A 24,495-nucleotide genomic window follows, 5' to 3' on the forward strand; every position below is an offset into this window, starting at 1 on the left:
TAGTTGATTAAATTTATCTATTTTTATCACAGAATAATATATATTACCATTGAAACGTTAATGAGGTATATGAAGAAGAAGTACAAGTAATCTTCTCTTTACTCTCTGATTCTTATAGTTTGATGTGGGTTTTCCACAAAATTTGTGTTTATGTAAGCATTTAAAAATATTTTTAAATTTATTTGTACAAAAATGCAAACTCCCCGTTTTACTACCACGTTAAATGTTTATTAAAATATAAATATAAATATACACGAACTCCTGGCAAATATATATAGATTTAGCACATCCTTGGAAACAGTTGTATGATTTTATATAAAAACTATTTATCAACCTACTCGCTTGCTGGTAATAGTCTCACGGATTTCTTTTTCGACAAATTGCCCTGCCACACTGCCTGGGCGGGGGCGGGGGCGGGGGTCTCGATGCTGGATTTGGGGGTACCTTTGCCAGCAGAAACTGACACAAAACTGACCCAAAGCGGGGCCTCTGCGGTTTGTGGGGGCGGCCGGCCAGGCTCCGCCCCCACCGCTGCGTCCGCCAATCAGCTCCCGGGACGGCCCCCCTTCTCCCTCCCTCACCCCCACCGCTGCCCACCTCCACCCGCATTATCCACCACCATCTCTACCAATTTTCACATCCAGGGCTGTGTGCACCCTCTCCGTGTCACATCTCTGTACAGGAGTCCCTTCCGCCTCTGAAGTAGCGGGTGCGGATATTGCTGGACGACGGGTGAGTCTTGCACAAAGATGGTTTCTGGGACCAAAGCAGGCCACGGAGCACCGATCGAGTTCCCTGAGCACCAAAGCAGGCTGGAGAGGGAGGGACGCGGCGGGGGTCCCGGGGGAGTGGGCCCAGCGGGGCTGAGAAAGTGGTCGTGTTTTGGGCCTGAGAATCCTTGGGCCTAAGGAGGCAGATGTCTTTCAAAGAGGGTTCCCTGTGGTTTCTCCATGTCTGTGTCTGGCTCTGCTTGTTTTTCTACTACTCTGGCTCTTATTTCTTTAATGCTGTATTTTTTCTCCTCCAGGAGGGTAACCATTAAAAGTCTAATGCATTCCTGCCCTACCTAAACATTTTGCATAATAAAATCTTTCAAAGCTACAGATAAGTACAGAAAATAATGTAACCGATTTATCAGATACGACATTTTATCACCTTTCCTTCAGCTCCCTCTTTCTCTCTTGAAGTCACTCCCTCTCTCTCTCCCTCTGTGTGACTCTCCTTTTTGCGAAACAAAATCTGATGTTTAAAACCTTTTCCCCACCAAGTGTCTTGCTGCCATCCTCAGAGGTAAGATAGGTTGTATCCCTCCCATGTATATTTTTGTCCTTCTATTATTTATTTTTACGTATGAGATATATGCATTTTTGTTTTGAATTTTAAATTTTTCATGAAACTCAGTGTTTCGGAGTTTTGCCTTGGTGCTACTAGTCTTGGCATTTCAGACCCAAAAGGGTCTTAGCAAGCAAGTCACCAGCCCTCCTTGTTTAGCTGAGAACCCTGAGGCCTGGAGAAGATAAAAGATATCCTCTCCATCACTCCTCGACTGAGCAGGATACTGAATTCAGGTTCTCTTGATTTCTGTTCCTGGCGTTTCCCTGCCAGTGAGCTCACCTACCCACATGCTCCTATTGAATATTGTTTATATGATTCACTTTGGGGACAGGGGATTGAAGGGAGATGGAGAAAGGAAATATGACTTGGATTTGGACCAAAACCCTTCAAGATAAAAAAAAAAAATGCCTTTTTCTGAGACGTATTTAGTAAATCTTAGGATGACTGGAATATTTATTTTATTTAGCAAGCATCATACAGTTGTACTGTATTTCAGACACTGATCTCAGGTTTAAGCCTTAGAATAAATCTGTAACATAGGTGCTGATTTTATCATCCCCTTTTTACAGGTCATGAAACCGAGGCACAGAGGAATTAAGTTACTTGTGCAAAGTCACTCAGCCCGTAAAGTATAGCACTAAGGAGGTCTGAGTCCAGGTTATCTGGTGACCCTCCGAGTTCCTAACCATTATTCTACATTATTCTACCTTAGCACCTGAGCTAGGTGAAATCACCACACAAAGTAGAAACTTGCAATTCGGAGAAGGGAGGAGCAACTGTCCGGTCATCAGAAAGGACTTAAGGAAAGAAAGGGGATTTGAGACCTACAGAGCATAAGTTTTAGCCACCTATTGTTTGCTTAAAATATATTCTTATTTTTAATTCACAGAAGTAACACAAGTAACAGTGCAAATGGCGCAGAGCTGTGTAAAAGTTGCCCTCCGCTATTACTCAAACAATCTTAGCAGGCAACGATGTATCTCTCCTTTCAGCCACGCAGGGCTACTTTTTATTACAAAAATGAAAGCATGTTCAACAATTTCTACAGTTTTATTTTCCGCTAGGCAATATGTCAAGTACATTCCTCCAACGAAATGGAGATCTAAGCTCTTCATGAGAATTGAGTAATATTCTGTAGATCGTGTCCTATGGTTTGTTCAGCCGTCTCCCTTACTCATGAATCGTCGAGAAGTTTTGTCTTTAATAAGACGGCCGTCCCCGCTGCCAGGATGGGGGCCACCGCAATGCCGAGCCGATTCAGGGCCGGCGACACAAAGAAGTGCTGTCCCCTGCCAAGCGCCGCCCCTCGGGCCTGCGGCCCCGCCCAGGAGGCGGCGGGGAGGCGGAGACGGGCCGGGAACCCCGCCCCTCCTCCCGCCCCGTCTGCGCCCAGCTCGCTCGCCCTGCGCTGCTTGCAGGGACGCCTCTTCGCCTCCGAACCGAGCCGTCCCCCTCTGCACCCAGCCCTGCTTCCTCCAGCTGCCCCCGTGGAAGCTGCAGGGCGACCTGGTGAGCAGCCCTCTCCGAATGCCCCGCAGGCCGGGCCAGGGGCGGGTGGTCGAGGACTGAGCTCGGGTAGGGGGAGGGCGGTGCCAGAGGCCGAGGGGGCGCGAGGGGGGCGCAGGAGGACCTGCAGGCTCTGGCGCGCGACGAGGGTTCCCGGTGCCCAAATAGGGGGCAGAATCCCTCGCTGTTGTGTCCGCCTTCCTGTGGGAGATTGGTCTCTCTTCTCCGGTTCTGCATCCCTTTTGCCGCATTGCTCCTCTTGGGGTTCTGACATCTGATGTTTGCTTGATTGCTTTGTGTGGTCAAGTTACGTACAGGCCTGGCCTAGAGAAACAGCATCTAATCCGCAGCTTCATCGAATGAGACTACCTTGGCCCAGGGAGGTGGCAGGCCTTGCTCAGGGACACACAGGGAGCTGGTGATAGAGCATCACTCTGTCCTACTGCCCTTTGATCTTTGCAAACACTGTCTCTAGAACTGAGATCCCTCGCCCACTCTCACTGTCCCCGTGGAGACTAGGGTGTGTGTGTGTGTGCGCGCGCGCACACGTGTGTGTCTAACAGGGGCCCATGGTCTGTGTACCTCCAACCCACCTAGACCTCCGAGCCAGCGGGCCTGGAGAATTCCCTGCCAAGGCACGCAAGCTTTTCCGCTGTCTCCCCTGCTCTCACCCCTCCCCCTGCTGCTTCCCCCCACCTCAGCCCCCTCTCCACTCCTCTGACGTCACCGACACGCTCTTTGCAGACTGGCTCTGGGCCTGGAGAGGAAGGGAGGGAGAGGGATCCCACACCAGAACTTAGTGCTGACAGCCCTCAGAGTTAAGGAAGGCCCTCTCCCACATTGTCCATTTCCTAGGACACCCTCTGAAGCAGGATGGCCAACAGCTAGTAAGAGGCAGCACCTGGATTTCTTCTTTTAAACTCAGGTCTCACTCCTGGACTTAGACTCCTCCATTACGCTGTTTTCCTGGGAGTTACTGAGAGAAAGACAGAGAACCCCGGGGGAACTTAGGAATTAAGAAGGGAGTGCATTAAGATTGAATTAGGGGAATAGAAAATCAAAGTTTTGAATCACGCCTGCTTTTATGGGGATGGGGGGAGGAATCCGTTCTGGAGGGCCGCAGAGGGCCTGCAAAGATATTAGTAATGGTCTGTTTCGTAAGCTGGGTGGTCGGTATATGGATGTTTGTTTAATTTTTAAGTTGTTTTCTTATTATTTTACCATCCAGATTCTTCCATTACGTATTCTTTTAAATGTATGAATTAAACCATTTTAAGTAAAAAATCAAATAAATAAGATTGAACTGGTAATATCTAAGACAGAATGCAAAAAGGGTGGAACCCACCACAACTCTGGCTACTGTTAGCAGAAGATAGTGGACGCTGGAAAAGATATTGGACATATAAGTAAAAAGAAACAAGGGGTTCATGGAAAAAAAGGCATAGAATTGGGTGTCTGTGATATGAATTGTTTTTCAAAGCCAGAGTAGCTGTATGCTGAAGAAGTGATCCCAGGTTCGCCCTTACACCCACATCCATCATCCCCCTGTGGAGTACCTCTTCATTCTTACGGGAAATCCAAATGTATATAACACATGTCCCTTGACCTCAGATACTTACTCTACTTTGGGGATTTGAAGTCAAACTATAATGCAGGATGTGGTGCAGTATTGAAGGCAGGCCCACTACTCTTCTTCCCTTCTAAATGCGTCTCTTAAAGGGAGACCCTGTTTAGGTACCATAGGGCCTCTTTGTGGTAAGGGATTTGTAAAGCTCTCTCCCTGAGTTACAGGTTGTGCCTGAGGTGCCTTCTGCTTCAGAAGTGCCTTGCCAGGACACAGAAGCAACCTAAATGCCCATCAAGAGATGAATGGATAAAGGAGATGTGGCACATGTATACAATGGAATATTACTCAGCATAAAAAAGCATGAAATTGAGTTATTTGTAGTGAGGTGGATGGACCTAGAGTCTGTCATACAGAGCAACGTAAGCCAAAAAGAGAAAAACAAATACCGTATGCTAACTCATGTACATGGAATCTAAAAAAATGGTACTGATGAACGCAGTGACAGGGCAAGAATAAAGATGCAGGTGTAGAGAATGGACTTGAGGACATGGGGGTGGGCGTGGGGCAAAGGCGAAGCTGGGACAAAGTGAGAGAGTAGCATTGACATATATACACTACCAAATGTAAAATAGATAGCTAGTGGGAAGCTGCTGCATAACATAGGGAGATAAACTCAATGCTAGGTGATGACTTAGAGGACCAGGATAGGGAGGGTGGGAGGGAGTGGCGGGAGGGAGGGGATATGGCGATATATGTATACATACAGCTGATTCACTTTGGTGTACCTCAAAAACTGGTACAACAGTGTAAAGCAATTATATTCCAATAAAGAGCTTTGAAAAAAAAAAAAGGAAGTGCCTTGGGTTCCATTAGTCAGCGGGCCTGGGGAGAGAAAGCAGGATCCATGGAAGGAGAACCAAGGATGAAGAACTAAAGGGAAGAAATAAGGGATTCCCCCAGGCTATGTTCATCTGCGCTCACCAAGCTGGGATGGTAAACAGGGGTGCAGGCACAAAGAAACATTTGGTTGAAAAGTCGAGTGTGAGAGTCATTGGTAGCTGGTTAGGGTGGGGACAGACCCGCTGCAAAGTTCAAGGAAACTCTACAGAGGAGGAAATCAGATTTATTGGTGGGCAAATGCACAACTTGAGAGACCCAGGAAGACATTTTAGGATGAGTAAGATAGGATCAGTTGATGAATCTAGTTATTTGTATATTCAATCATTTCCTGTGTTTCCTCGATTGAGTTTATATTATCTGTGCTATTTTTAATTGTAGTAGTAATACATACAATTGAAAGGATGCAGACTTGTATAAAGAGAAAGAATACTGTTCACCTCTTCCTTTCCTATGCAGTCAGTGTTAAACTTGTTGAAATGTGGCCCCCATAGTTTTCTGTTTATATAAAATCCTAGTAACAGGCTTATATATTTCTGGTACTTAAGAAGGTGGACTCCAGGGACTTACTAGGTGGCGAAGTGGTTAAGAATCCGCCTGCCAATGCAGGGGACACGTGTTCGATCCCTGCTCCAGGAAGATCCCACATGCCACGGAGAAACTAAGGCCATGCGCCACAACTGTTGAGCCTGCGCTCTAGAGCCTGTGAGCCACAACTATTGAGCCCATGTGCCACAACTACTGAAGCCCGAGCACCTAGAGCTGGTGCTCCACAAGAGAAGCCAGGACAGTGAGGAGCCTGCACACCGCAATGAAGAGTAGCCCCCGCTCTCTGCAACTAGAGAAAGCCTGTGTGCAGCAACGAAGACCCAACACAGCCAATAAATAAATAAATAAATTTATTAAAAAAAAAAAAAAGAATGTGGACTCTGGTACTAGATTTCCTGGGTTTGGATGATAGATCCACCACTTACCACCTATGTGACTTAAGCAAGTAACAAGTTCTCTGGCCATCAGGTTTTTTGTTTTGTTTGCTTTTTGGTTTTTCCCATTTTTAAAATTGGTATAATAATAGTACATCCCTCATAGGTTTATTGTCAGGATTAAATAATGTATATGAAGCACTTTTAATGATGCCTGGAACCTGGGAAGACTGTATTGTCATCACGACTACCAAAATTACTAGGACTACTATTATTAGTATCTGCATCCATACAGAGGTGGGTTTGTGTCCTGCATAGTATAATGATTTGAAATTTTCACTTCAGATATGCTAGGACATTCTTCTAGGTAGAAGAAAAGTAGATTTAATTCTGTTCTTTATAATAGCTGCATGATACTCCCTAATACAGATGGTCACACTTTACTCAAACATTCTCCTTCTCACAGCTTGTCTTGCCACACTCACAGCACCATTCACAGCATTGCTATCAGACTAAGGCCGGCAGGGCAGCCTCACTCACGGTACAGGAGAAGGGAAAACCAGCAGACAGAAGGGCGCTCAGCTGTTTCCACCCAAACCCCACTCACCTCAGGCCACCCTTCAAGCCCAGGTACCAGGTAGAAGGAGGAGACTCGGCAGGAAAAGCACCCATCTTCTCCCTTGTCCTCTAATTTTCAAATCTCCAGGCCACCTGTCCATCCCTTTGTCACTTCTCTACAGATATTTCTTCTCTCACGAACTAGCTCAGAGTATAACTAGTGAGACAAAATTACAAGTTCCCTGCTCTGGGTGTGTTTGGAGTATCTATGCTGGCAGCAGCATGGCAGCTCTTTACAGGGTGTGTATGGGTGGCTGGCTGGGGGCTGTGCCCCAGAGTCTCACGATGGGTACCAAGGGCTATCCGGGGGATACGTGGAAGTTGGGTAGCTGTGACTTTGGGTTAGAGATCCCGCACCCACGGGAGTCAAAAAGGTTCTAGGAAACATTGATTGTCATCTGTCTATCTCCCTGTCTAGGTTTTCATTTATCTATCTCCATTTGTAGTTTTATGTGGCAGTGACCATCCTTGTACCTATATCTTTAATACTGGTATTCTTATTTTTGTAAGAAAGGTTATTAGTAGGATTGCTGGTCTAAGGGTGGTCACACCTTTGAAACTGAGTGACCACTGTTAGATTGCTTTCAGATTTCTCAGTCCTGCCAGCAGGTTGTGCTAGTGTTTCCATAGCTTTTGGGACATTGGACATAATTATCTTTACTTTCCTCTCCTCCTCTTCCTCTTTCTTTTTTGCCCCCTTTTTTCTGGACAATCTTATGGGTAACATACATTGTATTTCAATTGCCTGATCAGTGATATTGAGCATATTTTCATAGATTAAGTTTTCTCTTCTGTGAATATCTTCTCTTAGGAGGGTAGGATTTCGATGGATTGAAAGATGTGGGAGAGGGAACAGGAGGAAAGAGAATGGAGAATCTAAAATAAAAGCAGGGCATGTCCAGGAAGACCAAGTATCCTGGAAGCTTGCATGAGATACGCTGGAAAGTAAGGAGGAGCCAGCCCTGGCAGCCTTAAACCCCAGGAGGAAGCTCAGATTTTCCCCTGTGGGCAAAGGTGAAGCTCTGGGGGTTCTTTTCTCAGGAATTATACAATCAGTGGCTGTAGAAGAATAAAGACGAGAACAGATACTGGTGACTTAGAAGCTGGATCCGTTTAGTCCAGGAATGAATTACTGAGGACCCAAACTAGGTTAACGGCAGTGTGATTGCAAACCGTGAAGGGCGACATTGTGACTAGCTGAATATGGAGCAGCAGAGAGAACGGACACAACTGTGACCCCTTGCCGTTTGCTGTCCTGGCTATTTGTGGACCCCAGGAGGAGCAGGGACACGACAAGCTCTTATTAACCAATTGTTTGCTGATTGTATCGTCTCAGTAGTTTTCTGGGGTGGAGGTTACCCGCTTTAACAACTAGGGGCCTCGAGCTTATGTAATTTACCCAAGAGGAGCTAGTTTAGAGAGAAAAGAATAAATTTAAGACTTTTTAGTTTTAGAGACAGTTACAAATGGCAGAATGTGCTTTCAGTAGAGGTCTTGAGTTTATTGCTTATGTCAGGACCAGGGCCTTTGCATCCGTGGCCTGGGGAAGGCACAGAGAAGGCCTTTGCCAAGGATTTTTTCAGGGACCCGTGGAAATACATGATAATGAAATATAATCATTAATATTAGTACTGGCTCCAAAATATGAAACCTATAAAATCAGAATCAACAAATGCTTAATCCAGTGTTGGTAAAATCTAACATTAGGTTAGATTTTTTTTCACTTTATAATAATTCCCTATTTTGCACATACTTAAATAGCTTATTCTTAACCAAGTAATTTTAAGCAAAGATATATATATAAAAAATAATTGAACACATAAATATATCTACCCATATATATAGATATAGATATATAAAATACATAATGGGAGGGCACTTAACCTATGCTATTCCTTTAATCTTCAGAACAGTCCTACATGGTAGATACTCTTATCCCTAATCCCTGCTAAATGAACGAGGAAGCTAAGTCTGAGAAGTGTTGCCTGATCTCAGTTAGTAAACAGCAGAGCTGAGATTCAAACCTAGACAGCCTAACTCCAGAGCCTAAGCCTGCAATTGCTTCTCCATGGTACCTTGAGTGAGCATATTCTCTCACAAGGAAAAAGTGTAAGGGCCAAAGATAAACACCTAAGGAATATCTGCGTTTTCAGAAGAGGGAAGGGAAGGATAGGAAGGAAGTGGTTCAAGAGGTTACACATGATGAGGTTGGCTCAGGCCATAGGGTTAGAGGTGGTAATAGCCTCAAGGACCAGGAGAGCAGCATTGTCCAGAGCCAGACCACTGAATGGTCAATGAGGGTGATGAGGCCTGAATGTCCTGACCGTTAAACACGTCTGTCCTTGAGGGAAGTGCTTCAGTAAAGTGCATACAGAGGTCAGACTGCAGAGTGACCTTAAGCAGGAAGCTCGTGGTGAGGAAGCAGAGGGTTTTTGTGAGTACACATCGACAGGCATATACACCTTTCTCTGCTATGTCCAGGTGCAAGTAAGAATCTGCCGTAAGTTCATAATGTGTCACCGTCTGCTTCTGGTTGTTTGGGACCTGGACTCAAGCCAGAGGAATTCTGCTTTCCTCTTACCCAGCCTGTGACTGTGACCAAAGAACCCTCTATGAGGACCCAGACTTTTCAGCCTGAAATTCTGGCCCCAAGCTGAGATTAACAGGATCAGTGTGGGAGCCGAATGGGGAGGAACGAGGGTGGGGAGACAGCATGCTGCACCTCTGTGTTGGTTTCCAGTGGTTGCCACAACAAGGTACCACAAACTGGGTAGCTTGAAACAACGGAAGTGTATTCTCTAACAGTTCTGGAGGCTTAGAAGTTTGAAATCCAAGTGTTGACAGGTTTGGTTCTTTCTGGAAGTTCTGAAGGAGAATCTGTTCCATGCCTGTCTCTTACCTAATGGTGTTTGCCAGCAATCTTTGGCATTCCTTGGCTCCTAGAGACATCACCCCAATCTCTGCCTACATGTTCTTGTAGCCTGTGTATCTCTCCCCTGTGTACCTGTGTCTGTATCCAAATATCCTTTTCTTATAAGGACACTAGTCATTAGATTAGAGCCCACTCAAATCCAGTATGACCACAGCTTAACTTGATTACATCTGCAAAGGCCTTGTTTTCAAATAAGATCACACTCACAGATATCAGGAATTCGTACTTAAACATGTCTTTGAAGACACAATTTTGCCTGCATTCTTTGCTTTCATTTGCTTCCTTCTGTGATGGAAAATGTCGAGCTCTTTAGTTTGGCCATAAGAGTATTAGCTTACAGGACACAACTGGGTCTCCTAGATGGGAGACACTGACAGCCCTGGTGAGTGCTTGAGTCAGTTCACAGTATCGGTCTCATCTGCTTAATGGGAAGAATTGCCCCAGCTAGTGGAGCAATGAACTGCTTGGCTTGTTTGTTTCTTTATCCATTCTTCACCAGGCTGAGTCTTTGCTCTCCTCTCTGCAGAAGCCGATCCAGCCATGGCAACTCCGTCTGCTGCCTTTGAGGCCCTTATGAGTGGAGTGACAAGCTGGGATGTCCCGGAAGATGCCATCCCGTGTGAACTGCTTCTGATTGGAGAGGCCTCCTTCCCGGTGATGGTGAATGACATGGGCCAAGTCCTCATTGCTGCCTCCTCTTATGGCCGAGGCCGCCTGGTGGTGGTGTCCCACGAGGACTACTTGGTGGAGGCCCAGCTCACTCCATTTCTCCTCAATGCAGTGGGTTGGCTTTGCTCTTCCCCTGGGGCCCCTGTTGGTGTACACCCATCCCTGGCTCCTCTAGCCAAAATCCTTGAGGGCTCTGGTGTGGAGGCAAAGGTTGAGCCAGAAGTGAAAGACTCCCTGGGGGTTTACTGTATCGATGCCTACAATGAAACCATGACTGAAAAGTTGGTCAAGTTCATGAAACGTGGAGGGGGCTTGCTCATTGGAGGCCAAGCCTGGGATTGGGCCAACCAGGGCGACGATGAAAGAGTTCTGTTCACGTTTCCTGGGAACCTCGTGACCAGCGTGGCCGGCGTATACTTCACCGACAATAAAGGGGACACGAGTTTCTTTAAAGTCTCTAAGAAGATGCCCAAGATCCCAGTCTTAGTTAGGTGAGTGCATTGCCCCAGTGGGTCCCAGGTTAAAAAGCAGACAAATAGTTCTTGTCTTCAGGCTCCTCCCAGCAGAAGAGAATTCGGAGCTCACCATAAATCAGCCAGAGTATTAAAATACCCTGAGGCACAGGAGGGCCAGGGTCCCTCTTGCTGCTGCCTCCTCAGACCAGATCACTCAGCTCTTTTAGGGGAGAAACATCGTAGTGAGCATTATGTCCCCCAGCATCTAGCTTAGTAAAATCTATTGCTGAATCCCAGGGTTGACATGACTAATCCAGGAAGGTCATAGGTAAAAGCTGCTTGCAACTGAAATGTAAGGAAAAGGAAAATGGACATGAGGCGTCCAGTAAGAAAAAGTCTAGAGAACTGTGGGAAAGGTTTTAAAATGTCCAGCCAGATGCCATTAGGATGGAAGTAAAAACTAGAGGATTCAGAAGTTGAGATACCAGAAAGATGGTACAAGTTCTGTGTGCTAGATCTTAAATCTAGGAGTTAACGATGACCTTTATCTCGAGAAAGAAAAGACCTGATGATGGAGAATGAAGGAGGCAGGTGATGGTGCAGAGACAGGCTACACGGAAAGTTCTTTGAGGGCATTGCCCAGCCTGTTCCGTTCACATTGTGCTCCAACACCTCATACAGTGCTGAACATGGAGCAGGTTAGTAGGTGCTCAGTAAACACGTATCGGATGGATGATTGGATGGATGAAGAGAGAGGTAAGCTGGTGTAGTCCCAGAAGTAGAAAAATCACATCAGGCCATGCCCTATGTTGTACATGAAAACTCTCAGCATCCTTAGAGACAAGAGCATTGGTATTTCTGACCAAGGGGAGCAGAGTGAGGTAGGATTGGGTGTGGAGGGCACACCAGAGTTGGTACAGAGACTGAGGAGATGAGCTGTGGCCTCTCCTTGGCATGGAACTCCTGAAACACCCCATGACTCCATTCTCACATGTGCAAAGAAGAAAGAGTTGTTCAGAGGCACAGGGATTGATCAGGTTGATCAAACTTCAGCTTACCAATGATCTTCATTCTAAGGAACAGGAAGTAAAAGCATAGTTCTATTTCCTAACAGCATAATCCCCTTTAGTTGTCTTAGTTGCCTTAAAAGATGTTTTTTGCCATCAAAATCATACCTCTTTTTTCCTTTGGCTATATCTATATCATCTCTCATCATCGCTGAATCTGAATATTTTCCTTTTTGGTGAAATCGTGTGTGTGTGTGTGTGTGCGTGCATGTATGAAATCAACTTGAAGGGTAATGCAGGGGGAAAGTCTGACTTGATAAGGGAAATTCATGGACTCTCCCGTGGAGATTAGGGGTTATTAGCATTGATTATTCACTAGGTAAGACTGCATCACAACTCTTGACTGTGCTTTTACAGGTAGGTATATTATAGTGTTACTTATATGTTATGAGGGTCATTTTTTGACTTGTGGATGGATTGACAGCAATGATTTCCTAAGCTAATTGGCTGAGATGAAGTAAAGAGAAGAAAAAGGTGCAAGAGAATATATGTTTCTGTGTGTGTATAGTATATATATATATTTCTTAACTTATCTACATAAAGAAATACCTATGCATAGGTTGAGATGAGTAGAGAAAAAGAAAAGAAAAACCTCTCCTCCTCACCCCAGTTTCCTTAATACTAGCTCTCAAGCACCCAGTATGTGCACTCCCTCCAGCCCTCTTTCCCTCCCTCCTCCCCTCTCCCTTGCTCATCCCTTCATTTCCTTCCTTCTACTAAGTAGTAAATCCCAGAGTTCAAAAAATCAAAACAATGCTCAAAGTTCAGCATCGACCTATCTTTCTCTCACCTCCTGTTGTGGTGGTTACCAAACTATGCATTTATCCAAATTCATTAATTGTAAGGCCTAAATTGTGTGAATTTTACTTTATGTAAATTAAATTTCAGTTAACCTTTGAAAATATATTTTTTAAAACAGGACTTTAAAAATAAATAATCTGAGAAGTAATCAGATTCATGTATAAGGATTGCAATTCAGCATTATTTGTTAGCGGGAAGAGTAGAAAAGAATTATAGAACACTATACAATGGATTATTAACTAACCATTGAAAATATTGTTTCCAAAAATGTTTAGGGACATGGGAAAAATCTTTGGGGGTACTATTAAGTGAAATAAAGTAGGATACTAATTGTGTCCTACTAACATATTTTTCAGTATGTTCCCAATATTGTTAAAAAAAATATAGGTATGTTTAGAAAATATAACATAAGAAGAAAGCCCAAAATATCAGTATAGGTAGATCTCTTGATTGTGGGATAGTGATAGATGATTTTCAGTTATAAACTTTAATTTTTCAAACTTTTTAATTTTTTAAGAAGGCATATATTTCATTACCTTGCTTCACATGCAGTTCAGAAGTCACATTAAAAATCTTCCTTGGTGTACCCCCCAAAAAATAATAAAAAAAAAAACAAAAGAGAAAAGAAAAATCTTCCACATCTTCATGACACACAAATGCTTTCTATTTAATAAGCAGAAAATACTTTAAAAATGCTAACTCTCCTTAGGTCACTTTTTTTCCACTTTCCTTTCTAGTATCTCTGAATACATGTGTGTGCACACACACACAGTGTTGCCAGTACAGTTTACCCTTGAACAACTGGAGGGTTGGGGCAGCTCTCTACACAGTCGAGAATCTACATATAACTTGTAGTCAGCCCTCTGTATCTTCGGTTCTGTATCCTCAGGTTCAACCAACTGCAGATCGTGCAGTGCTGTAGTATTTAGTATTGAAAAAAAAAACCCTGTGTAGAAGTGGACCCGCATAGTTCAAACCTGTGTTCAAGGGTCAACTGTATTTTTGAATTATGATTCTTCTTCATGGGATACTCTTTTAAACTACTTTTTCAACATTTCTGGATCTCATTTTTTTTTAATTTTTATTTTATTTATTTAGTTTTATTTTTGGTTGCGTTGGGTCTTTGTTGCTGTGTTTGCAGGCTGTAGGGTACAGGTTCAATAGTTGTGGCACACAGGCTTAGTTGCTCCACAGCATGTAGGATCTTCCCGGAGCAGGGATCAAACCCATGTCCCCTGCATTGGCAGGCGGATTCTTAACCACTGGGCCACCAAAGACGTCCCTATTTTCATTTTAAAATTACTAAATCATAAACCCACAATACAACTCTTTTCATCTTTGCACATGGTTTTCCCCAAACATTCATGACTTTAGGGCCTTGTCATCTTAGTAGACAGTCTTCTTGTAATATGCATTTTAGAAATATTAGATAATACTAGACAGCAGCATGCTTCTATTAGAATTCAAGAGGGAAGATTATTTCCATCACAGGCTGTCAGGTTCACATTGAAAGCCCCTGTGGGTTTAGTTACTCTGCCCAAATGTCTTGTTATTTATTTTTAAACCCCCATTTGAACATGTAAGTATGAAATAAGATAGCTTTAACCTTGTTACTTGCACATTTCTTACTAAATTAAATTCTAAATAAGATATTGGGATGAACCTTCTAAGAGTAAACTGTCCACAGGTCTTATGAAGATGAATCAAATTTTTATCAGAAGAAATTACTACTTTTATGATGGAAAAATAAAACCTGAAGTAAGAAAAGCAGATGATCTACTTTTAGCCTGATGAGAATACCCTCAGATGTCAGGACACAAGTCTCACAGTCACTGCCCTCACTTCCTGCCTGGAAAGCACCACGATCTGCATTTAGAGTACTAGCCACCATGTCATCTGTATGGCCACGCCGCCTGTACTCTGTTCCCTGAGAAATTTCTACTCTTCCATCTGCTTGTCCTCAGTGGCCTCCACTGTACCTCCAGCTCTGAGGGCAATGGCTATTGTACTTTATATGCAGAACCAGTCCCACCTTCTTCCTATCAAGTATTTCATTTGAACAAACACTGGATCCATTGTCATAAACACAGCCTCATTTCAAGTCTCAGGATTCTAGTAAGAGATTTCATATCTACTGGGAAAAGCACAGATTTTAGTGGAGGCCAACCTTAGTAAGTTCCCAAGCTTTGTCTGGTGCTGGCTGTAAAACCCTGAGCCACAGGGAAGCCTCATCACTAAAGTAGGATTAGTAATGATGACCTTTAAGGGTGGTCGTGAGGGTTAAATGAATTAAGAAAGGTGTTCAAAGTACCTAAAGCACTTTAATTATTTTGACATCACCCTCATGATATGGTAATGTAAGCGTATGAGGTCATGAATATCATTTCCAACCATGGAAAATTACCTGCCATCCACCATTATGCTGCCTTGCCCCAAGTCATGTATGTTACTCCAGTTGTATAAGGTACTGATATTTTAAGTGGTATTTTTTCTGCTTCCTCCACCAAACTGAGGCAGCAGCCATGTATGTGCTATGTCTCAGGCATTATTTCTTCTTTCAAGAAAATGATTTCCAAATATCTGAGGATTAGAAGAGCAGAAAGATCTCCAATAACCAGGCCTGGAGGAAATCACGAAAACCAAGTAACCATTGCAGAAAGAGGGCTGTGATATCAAGGTTCAGTAGAACCCGGAAACCTAGGGTTGCCGCCGGCAACTGCACGCCATAAGCTTAGCGTGTGCTTTCAACTCTCTTTCTCCCTCTAAACGGAAAGTGCTAGAGCAGAAGGTCCTTGTCGCCTTTATTTCAGCTATTACTCTATTGAGCCGGGTTTTCAGTTTTCAGTGATCCCTGTATATTCACGGTCATCAGCGAGGCAGAGAAAAGCATGTTGAGTAATGGTCATGCTCTGAAATGTCCACGTGCTCCAGACTCCTGGCTTGAAAACAACACTGCGAAACCTGAAATGGCAAACATAAATTGATGCCACATATATAGATGTATAGATATAGATATATAGATATCTCCACTTCATTTCGAAAGATGATCAAGGGATATTATATACAAAACAGTCTTTTGAATTTCAGATTATGAAGATTTCAGGGTTTTGCAAATTGACTATCTACTTGAAGGCAGCGCAGGTGAAAAAAGAAAACTGCCAGAGTCCTGAAGATAACAACATGAACATGACTCCCCAAGCTGTTTGGAAAACAAAAGTATCTGAAGAGATATTAATGAGCTTATCTGTAACGAGGATCCCCGAGTCCTCGGAGGTTGTTGCTCGGATAGATGGACTGCTACCTGCAGATGTTAGGTCAGAGTCATGGCCCAGCGAGATGGGGTGAGCATACCTACCCAGCTCTGCACTTCTTACTACACTCCTAACCACGTAGGGTAGGATTGTACTAACGGGTTCTCACAAAATGAACCAGAAGTGTTTAGAGAGTGAATTCAAGTGGGAAGATGTGCCACTTTAGAAGAGAAACTACTCAATCACAAGTCAGTTTTCTTTTCCTTTTTATAAACATTTTCCTATTTTCAATTTCAAAATATATGCTTACTGGGAAAAAGGGAAATAGTCCCAAAGTATACAAAGCAAAAAGTGAAATGTCTTCGTCCTCCACCTCTGCCTCTTACTAACTCTTCTTCTTCCCAGAGGTAATCACTGCTTACAGTTTGGACCGTATCTTCTCTGATACTAACTCTACATGAATTCCTTCAGAAAATAAGAGGAGAGGGAAATTTTTGTAACTTGACTTATTAAACCATTATTTCTCTGATGCTAAGATCAGAAAAAGACATTGCAAGACAAGAAAACTACCGAACAATGTCCCTTATTGTTCTGCAAAAATTCTTAATAAAATATTGTAAATAGACTGCAATATATAAAAGGATAATACATCATGACCAAGGAAGGCTTATTCTAGGAATGCTTGGCTGGTTTAATATTCAAATGTCAAAATAATTCACAAATTAATTATTCTGTTAATTCAGAATAAATGAGAAAATCATATAATTCAATAGATGCACACAGACAAAAAACCTTTGACAAAATTCAGTATCAAATCATGATAAAATTTCAGAAAACTAGAAATAAAAGGGAACTTCTTCAATGTGATGAGTATTCTTTGAAAAACCTATAGCTGAGAACATACTTAATGATGAAACCCCGAGATTGAGAACAAAGAAAGGAAGGATAGCTGCTCTTACTATTTCTATTCAACATTGTACTGAAGGCTCTAGCCAGTGCAAAAAGGCAAGTAAAAAGGCATAGAGGTTAAAAATTAAGAAGCAAGTCTGTATTCATTGCAGAAAAGATGATTGTTTATGTAAAAAATTCTTAAAACTCTACAAAAAAGCTACTGTAATAATTGAGTTTAGCAAGGTTGCAAGATACAAGGTCCATATACAAAACTCAAGTATATTTTTATATGCTAGTAGCCAAAAATTGGTCATTGAAATTAAAAGTACAATATCTGTTAAAACATGGCCCCAAATTGTGAAATAAAATGTCACACAACCTGTATGCTGAAAACCACAAAGCATCACTGAGAGAAATTAAATAAAACCTAAAGAAATGATGAAATACACCATGTTGATGGATCAGAGCACTCAGTGTTTTTAAGATGTCAGTTTTTCCCCAAATGATCTATAACTTGAGTGCAATCTCAATCAAAGTTCAAAACGGTTCTAAAATTAACTACAAATGAAAGGAAAGTAACTTCATTTCAAGGTTTACTAGAAAACTAAAGTGATCAAAACGCTGTAAAACAGTTATCAGTCTTTTATCACATCCGGTTTGGGGTCATAATTAGAAACCTTTCCTCACACCTAGATTGTAAGATTTCACTCTTGGTTTCTTCTAGTGCATGTGTGGTTTCATTTTTAAAATTTATGTCTCAGATGCATTTGGAATCTTTTCCTGTGTATCGTGTGAAGTATGAGTACAGTTCGTCTTTCTCCAAATGGCGATCTAGTTGTCCCAATGACATTTATGAAAAAAATCTATCTTTTCCCAGTAATATAAAATGCCACCTTTTATCATACACTAATATCCATGTTTACCATGTTGCCTTTTTTAATAAATGTACATTTTTCTGAGTTGAGAATTAACTAGTTTTTATAATCTACCTTTTCACTCCGAACAAGAACTCCATTTCTCCCATCCTTGCACTTTTCTGTGCTCACTCCTTACTGTCCACATTCTTTTTTTTTTTTTAATGTATAAATTTATTTATTTATTTATTGACTGTGTTGGGTCTTTGTTGCTGCACAGGGGCTTTCTCTAGTTGTGGCGAGTGGGGGCTACTCTTCAATGCAGTGCACAGGCTTCTCATTGCGGTGGCTTCTCTTGTTGCGGAACACAGGCTGTAGAGCGCAGGCTCAGTAGTTGTGGCGCACGGGCTTAGTTGCACAGCATTCCTGCCCAGGGATCGAACCTGTGTCACCTGCATTGGCAGGCAGATTCTCAACCACTGTGCCACCAGGGAAGCCCCCTGCCCATGTTCTTTGGAAATCATCTGGTTTTCTGGTTCCAATTTGGTTTTGCCTTAGCTTTATTTCTTTGTTCGCTTTGTTGTTTTTTTTTTTTTTACTTTATTATTTTTTTTATTTTTTTTGGGGGGGGTACACCAAGTTCAATCAACTGTTTTTATACACATATTCCCGTATTCCCTCCCTTCCTTGACTCCCCCCCCCTCGAGTCCCCCCAACCCTCCCTGCCCCAGTCCTCTAAGGCATCTTCCATCCTTGAGTTGGAATCCCTTTGTTATACAACAACTTCCCACTGACTATCTCTTTTACAGTTGGTAGTATATATATGTCTGTGCTACTCTCTCGCTTCGTCTCAGCTTCCCCTTCACCCCCCGCCCCCTCCCAAACCTCAAGTTCTCCAGTCCATTCTCTGTATCTGCCTCCTTGTTCTTGTCACTGAGTTCATCAGTACCATTTTTAGATTCCGTATATGTGAGTGAGCATACAATATTTGTCTTTCTCTTTCTGACTTACTTCACTCTGTATGACCGACTGTAGTTCTATCCACCTCATAACATATAGCTCCATCTCATCCCTTTTTATAGCTGAGTAATATTCCATTGTATATATATGCCACATCTTCTGTATCCATTCATTTGTTGATGGGCATTTAGGTTGCTTCCATGTCCTGGCTATTGTAAATAGTGCTGCAATAAACATTATGATACAAGTTTCTTTTGGGATTATGGTTTTCTTTGGGTATATGCCCAGTAATGCGATTACTGGATCATATGGGAGTTCTATTTGTAGTTTTTTAAGGAACCTCCAAATTGTTTTCCATAGTGGCTGTACCAACTTACATTCCCACCAACAGTGCAAGAGAGTTCCCTTTTCTCCACACCCTCTCCAACATTTGTTGTTTCCAGATTTTGTGATGATGGCCATTCTGATCGGTGTGAGGTGATACCTCATGGTGGCTTTGACTTGCATTTCTCTGATGATTAGTGATGTTGAGCATCTTTTCATGTGTTTGTTGGCCATCTGTATGTCTTCTTTGCAGAAATGTCTATTTAGGTCTTCTGCCCATTTGTGGATTGGGTTATTTGCTTTTTTGGTATTAAGCTGCATGAGCTGCTTGTATATTTTGGAGGTTAATCCTCTGTCCGTTGTTTCATAGGCAATTATTTTTTCCCATTCTGAGGGTTGCCTTTTAGTCTTGTTTATGGTTTCTTTCGCTGTGCAAAAGCTTTTAAGTTTCATGAGGTCCCATTTGTTTATTCTTGATTTTATTTCCATGATTCTAGGAGGTGGGTCAAAAAGGATGTTGCTTTGATGGATGTCATAGAGTGTTCTGCCTACGTTTTCTTCGAGGAGTTTTAGAGTGTCTGGCCTTACATGTAGGTCTTTAATCCATTTGGAGTTGATTTTTGTGTATGGTGTTAGGAAGTGTTCTAATTTCATTCTTTTACATGTTGCTGTCCAATGTTCCCAGCACCACTTATTGAAGTGGCTGTCTTTTTTCCATTGTATATTCGTGCCTCCTTTGTCAAAGATAAGGTGCCCATATGTGTTTGGGCTTACTTCTGAGTTCTCTATTCTATTCCATTGATCTTCCTTTCTATTTTTGTGCCAGTACTGTACTGTCTTGATCACTATGGCCTTGTAGTTTAGTTTGAAGTCAGGAAGCCTGATTCCACCAACTCCATTTTTCCTTCTCAAGATTGCTTTGGCTATTCGGGGTCTTTTGCGTTTCCATACAAATTGTAAGATTTCTTGTTCTAGTTCTGTGAAAAATGCCATTGGTAATTTGATCGGGATTGCATTGAATCTGTAAATTGCTTTGTGTAGTACAGTCATTTTCACGATGTTGATTCTTCCAATCCAGGAACATGGTATGTCCCTCCATCTGTTTGTGTCGTCTTTGATTTCTTTCATCAATATCTTAAAGTTTTCTGCATACAGATCTTTTGCCTCCTTAGGCAGGTTTATTCCTAGGTATTTGATTCTTTTTGTTGCAATGGTGAATGGGAGAGTTTGCTTAATTTCTCTTTCTGATCTTCCGTTGTTAGTGTATAGGAATGCAAGAGATTTCTGTGCATTAATTTTGTATCCTGCTACTTGACTAAACTCATCAATTAGTGCGAGCAGTTTTCTGATAGAGTCTTTAGGGTTTTCTATATATAATATCATGTCATCTGCAAAGAGTGACAATTTTACTTCTTCTTTTCCAATTTGGATTCCTTTTATTTCTTTTTCTTCTCTGATTGCTGTGGCTAAAACTTCCAAAACTATGGTGAATAATAATGGTGAGAATGGACACCCTTGTCTTGTTCCTGTTCTTAGAGGGAATTCTTTCAGTTTTTCCCCATTTGTTCGCTTTGTTTTTAACACTGAGGCTCCTATTAATTCAGAATGATTTCTTGCCAATCACATCGTGTCACAAGAACTTTATCAACAGTTTTTCAGCGTTAATTATACATTATACTGGTATTTTTGCCCACCACTGCTTCATGTAGCAAATCCGTTCTTATATTGTATTGATTTTTGTTTTTCTAGATCTATAGCATAACCTCAAGTAACTTTTCTGGTAAACTTTAGTGAGTGGTAAATTTCATAAGTGTCTTACTGCAGCTGTGTATAATTCACAGTATTTTCATTGCCCTAAAATACTCTGTTTTTAGGGCACTGGTTTCATTTGTTTCTTTGCAGGTAATTTGTTTTTTGCTTTTCTTTGTATGGAAGTTCATAAACTTACCATGAATTGACCAGATGTTGTTCTTTATTGCATTTGTACTGCTTTGCATTCATATGGTCATTTCATTAACCTCAAATCTGTTTTTCAGCACAATGAAATTTTCACCTAATTTCATATTTATTTCTTCTTTTTTCTCTTTGTTCTTTGCTTTTAGAACTTCTGCTTGCTAGCCATTAGTCTTCTCATCTGCCCTGTGTTATCTCTTAATGAATCACTTCACTCACCTTCCCTGTGGATTTACTTATAGCCTTCATCTACATCAAGACTTATTTTCTGTAGATGTATTAAGTGGGATTATCTGTTTGGCAATTATATGTTTATTCTAATTAGTAACTTTTTATAGCAGCCTATCTTTTTTTTTTTTTTTCTTGGAGAGAGAGAATATATCTCAAAACTCTCCAATGATATACAATATTTATTTTGAACCTTCTCCAATTATCACTGTTATTTTGGGGGGAGTTGGTTATCCCTTTGTTTAGTTTCGTGTTTGTATTTCATGCTGTTAATTTTCATCAAATATTTGGTGATTCTGGTTTAAGCGTTAAATGGCATTGAAGTTCTAGATTGGTCATTATTGGTTACTGAAGTGTATTTTCTCAGAACAAATGATGATTAATCCCTGTTCTTTTTGTTTTCTTGATCTTCTCTTTCACATACGTGCAGTTACAGATTCTTCTGTTCTCATGGGTTTCTGATCAATCTGGTTTCATCTGATTTATATTTCTTGTAAATTCCTCCTGTCCCAGATTGCTGATTGCACCCTTCTCAAAATCTAATGCTATTATGGTTTTATTCTTTTTTTTAAAATAACTTTTGTTTCGTTTCAGAAAAGAGAGGGAAAAGAAAAGTAAAAATCCAATTCAAGTTTTTTATGAAGCAATTATTTATCTCTCCCTGCACATAAGCCACGGCTGTCAGAAATAACAGACAGGTCTCTGACGATGCCCCCAGCTCAGCAGTGAGCAGGACCTCAACTAGGGTCCTGCTGATGAAGTCCTACTAGTGACGCAGTGTCTGGGTCTCAACTTTGCATATTCAGTATTGCTCATCTTGTTATAACAGGCTAGTGTAAAAACCTTGATATCCGTGTAAATTACCTCTTCACTGACTGCACTTGTAAAACATTAATTGCATGAAATGTATCAGTTGCATAAATTTATGAACACATAAATTTATGACTCATTATAAGAACTAAAACTTTTTTTTAATTTTGTATGTATACAGTGCTAAAATTTAAAAATGAATGCTTTTTACTTTAGAATCAACAAATTAAAGATATACTAAGATGTTGCTAGAGAAATACAAATGTCACAAAAAATAGAATGTTCTGGTTGTCCTGGCCAGTGACTTCTTCCTTTAGGCAGGTGATCCTGGGAAGCACTGTTATAATCACAAGGTTGTTTGGTAAACTTGGCATCAGAGCAAGAACAGCTAGTTGAATGATTTTTAATGGCTAGTGCTTCAAGGAGGGTAATACCTTTATCTTCAGGAGAGTTTTGTACCTGCTAAGAGGACTATAGTTTCCCCATCAGTTAATTACAGCTCTGCCGACCACAAAGAGTACAACACAAATACTGCAAATATGCCACCTATCTGACCCCCAGTTTTCAATGTTTCCTTACAGCTGTCTCTGACCATACAATTGCCACAGATTTACCTAACGAGAGTGACTTAACTGGCTCTGGGATCTCAAGCTTATGGAGATCACTCTACCTCTTACCCCCTCATAATCCCACTGTCGAGGGCTGCATCCCCCATTTTGGGGGTATAGGTGTCCTGAAGTCTTACAGGAGTTTGTTACCCTTAGGCAGGAACAGCTGGTGATGAGAAAAGCCTTATAGCATGGATATTCATCACTCCTCTTGGGCCGGCAGTGAATGTGTGGAATTCTGGGTGTAGACAGTCGGTCCTCTGGGGTTCAACTAACAGGAGGGCCTTACTGGAGTTGAGGCCGGTGAGTTCCCTGCCCCACCTTTCTGATTCTTCACTAGTGCCACTAACTCACTCAGGTCTCTGTTGACTTTATTTGCAGAAAAGTAGCTGCATGAAATTATAAACAAGCCTCCTTATAAGAATGAAACCATGATTTCCCATTCAATTCTTTATATAGTGCTTAAAAGGCTGAAACAAACACTTAAATCTAGAATTCTCAAGATACAGCATTGGGTAAACCCAGCAAAACTTTCTTTGAGATTCCTTTGCGGGGGTCTGTGCACAGAGAACGAGCAGCACAGAATTAACACCAAGTCCCTCTGTCTTCCCTCGAACAAGTCTTCATACCCAGTGAGGTCAGGTCTGCCCACTCTTCTCCCGGTTCTCTTGTGAGAGCTAAAAATGATGTAAGGCTGACACTTGCTATGTGCTTGGTGCAGTGCTGGGCGCTTTGTGATAGAGAACACGTATGTCTTTTGCAGTTGTGAAGATGACCTCTCCGAGGACAGAGATGAGCTCCTGCACGGGATCTCTGAGCTGGACATCAGCAACTCGGACTGTTTCCCGTCCCAGCTGCTAGTGCACGGGGCTTTAGCCTTTCCCCTGGGGCTAGATTCCTACCACGGCTGTGTCATAGCGGCTGCCCGCTACGGCCGGGGCCGGGTGGTCGTGACCGGCCACAAGGTCCTATTCACCGTTGGGAAACTGGGCCCCTTTCTGCTCAATGCTGTCCGCTGGCTGGACGCAGGTCGCAGAGGCAAGATCGTGGTGCAGACAGAACTGAGGACTCTGAGCGGGCTGCTTGCGGTGGGGGGCATAGACACCAGCATTGAGCCCAATCTGACCAGTGATGCCAGCGTCTATTGCTTTGAGCCCGTGAGTGATGTGGGGGTCAAGGAGCTGCAGGAGTTTGTAGCAGAGGGCGGGGGCCTGTTTGTTGGAGCCCAGGCCTGGTGGTGGGCCTTCAAGAACCCAGGAGTGTCCCCTTTGGCTCGGTTCCCAGGAAACCTCCTCCTCAATCCCTTTGGCATTAGCATCACCAGCCAGAGCCTCAACCCCGGGCCCTTTCGTACTCCTAAGGCAGGGATAAGGACCTATCACTTCCGTTCCACCCTGGCCGAGTTCCAGGTTATAATGGGCAGAAAGAGAGGGAACGTGGAAAAAGGCTGGTTGGCAAAGCTGGGACCGGACGGCGCAGCTTTCCTGCAGATCCCGGCAGAAGAGATCCCCGCCTACATGTCGGTGCATCGGCTCCTGAGGAAGCTGCTAAGTCGCTATCGGCTCCCAGTAGCGACCCGAGAGAACCCTGTCATCAACGACTGCTGCAGGGGAGCCATGCTCTCCCTGGCCACTGGGCTGGCCCACTCGGGAAGCGACCTCTCTCTGTTAGTCCCAGAAATTGAAGACATGTACAGCAGCCCCTACCTGCGCCCCTCGGAATCTCCTATCACTGTTGAGGTCAACTGCAACAATCCAGGTGAGGAAGGAGGGGTGGGAACCTGGCAGGTGGGAAGTGGGGAGGATGGGGCATGATGACTTCAGCAGCTCAACTTGAGATCTGACCC

At 42.6% G+C, this 24,495-nt stretch overlaps 1 protein-coding gene across 5 annotated transcripts in view; it reads left to right on the forward strand.

Annotated features, from left to right (window-relative positions):
* Window positions 1-24,495, forward strand: part of LOC130852549 (TRPM8 channel-associated factor 1) — a 55,754-nt gene that overhangs the window by 20,408 nt on the left and 10,851 nt on the right. For 2 of the 5 annotated variants that reach the window (XM_057733644.1, XM_057733642.1), the window contains 2 exons: window positions 10,305-10,938; window positions 23,413-24,407. In XM_057733644.1, coding sequence (XP_057589627.1) covers window positions 10,319-10,938; window positions 23,413-24,407 — 1,615 coding nt within the window. In that variant the 5' untranslated portion in view covers window positions 10,305-10,318. Of the gene's footprint in view, window positions 1-599; window positions 733-2,762; window positions 2,845-10,304; window positions 10,939-23,412; window positions 24,408-24,495 lie in introns of those variants that run through there. The other 3 variants (XM_057733643.1, XM_057733648.1, XM_057733645.1) reach the window with 3 other exon arrangements.

This window comes from Hippopotamus amphibius, chromosome 4 (genome assembly GCF_030028045.1).
Source record: "Hippopotamus amphibius kiboko isolate mHipAmp2 chromosome 4, mHipAmp2.hap2, whole genome shotgun sequence".
NCBI lineage: Eukaryota > Metazoa > Chordata > Mammalia > Artiodactyla > Hippopotamidae > Hippopotamus > Hippopotamus amphibius.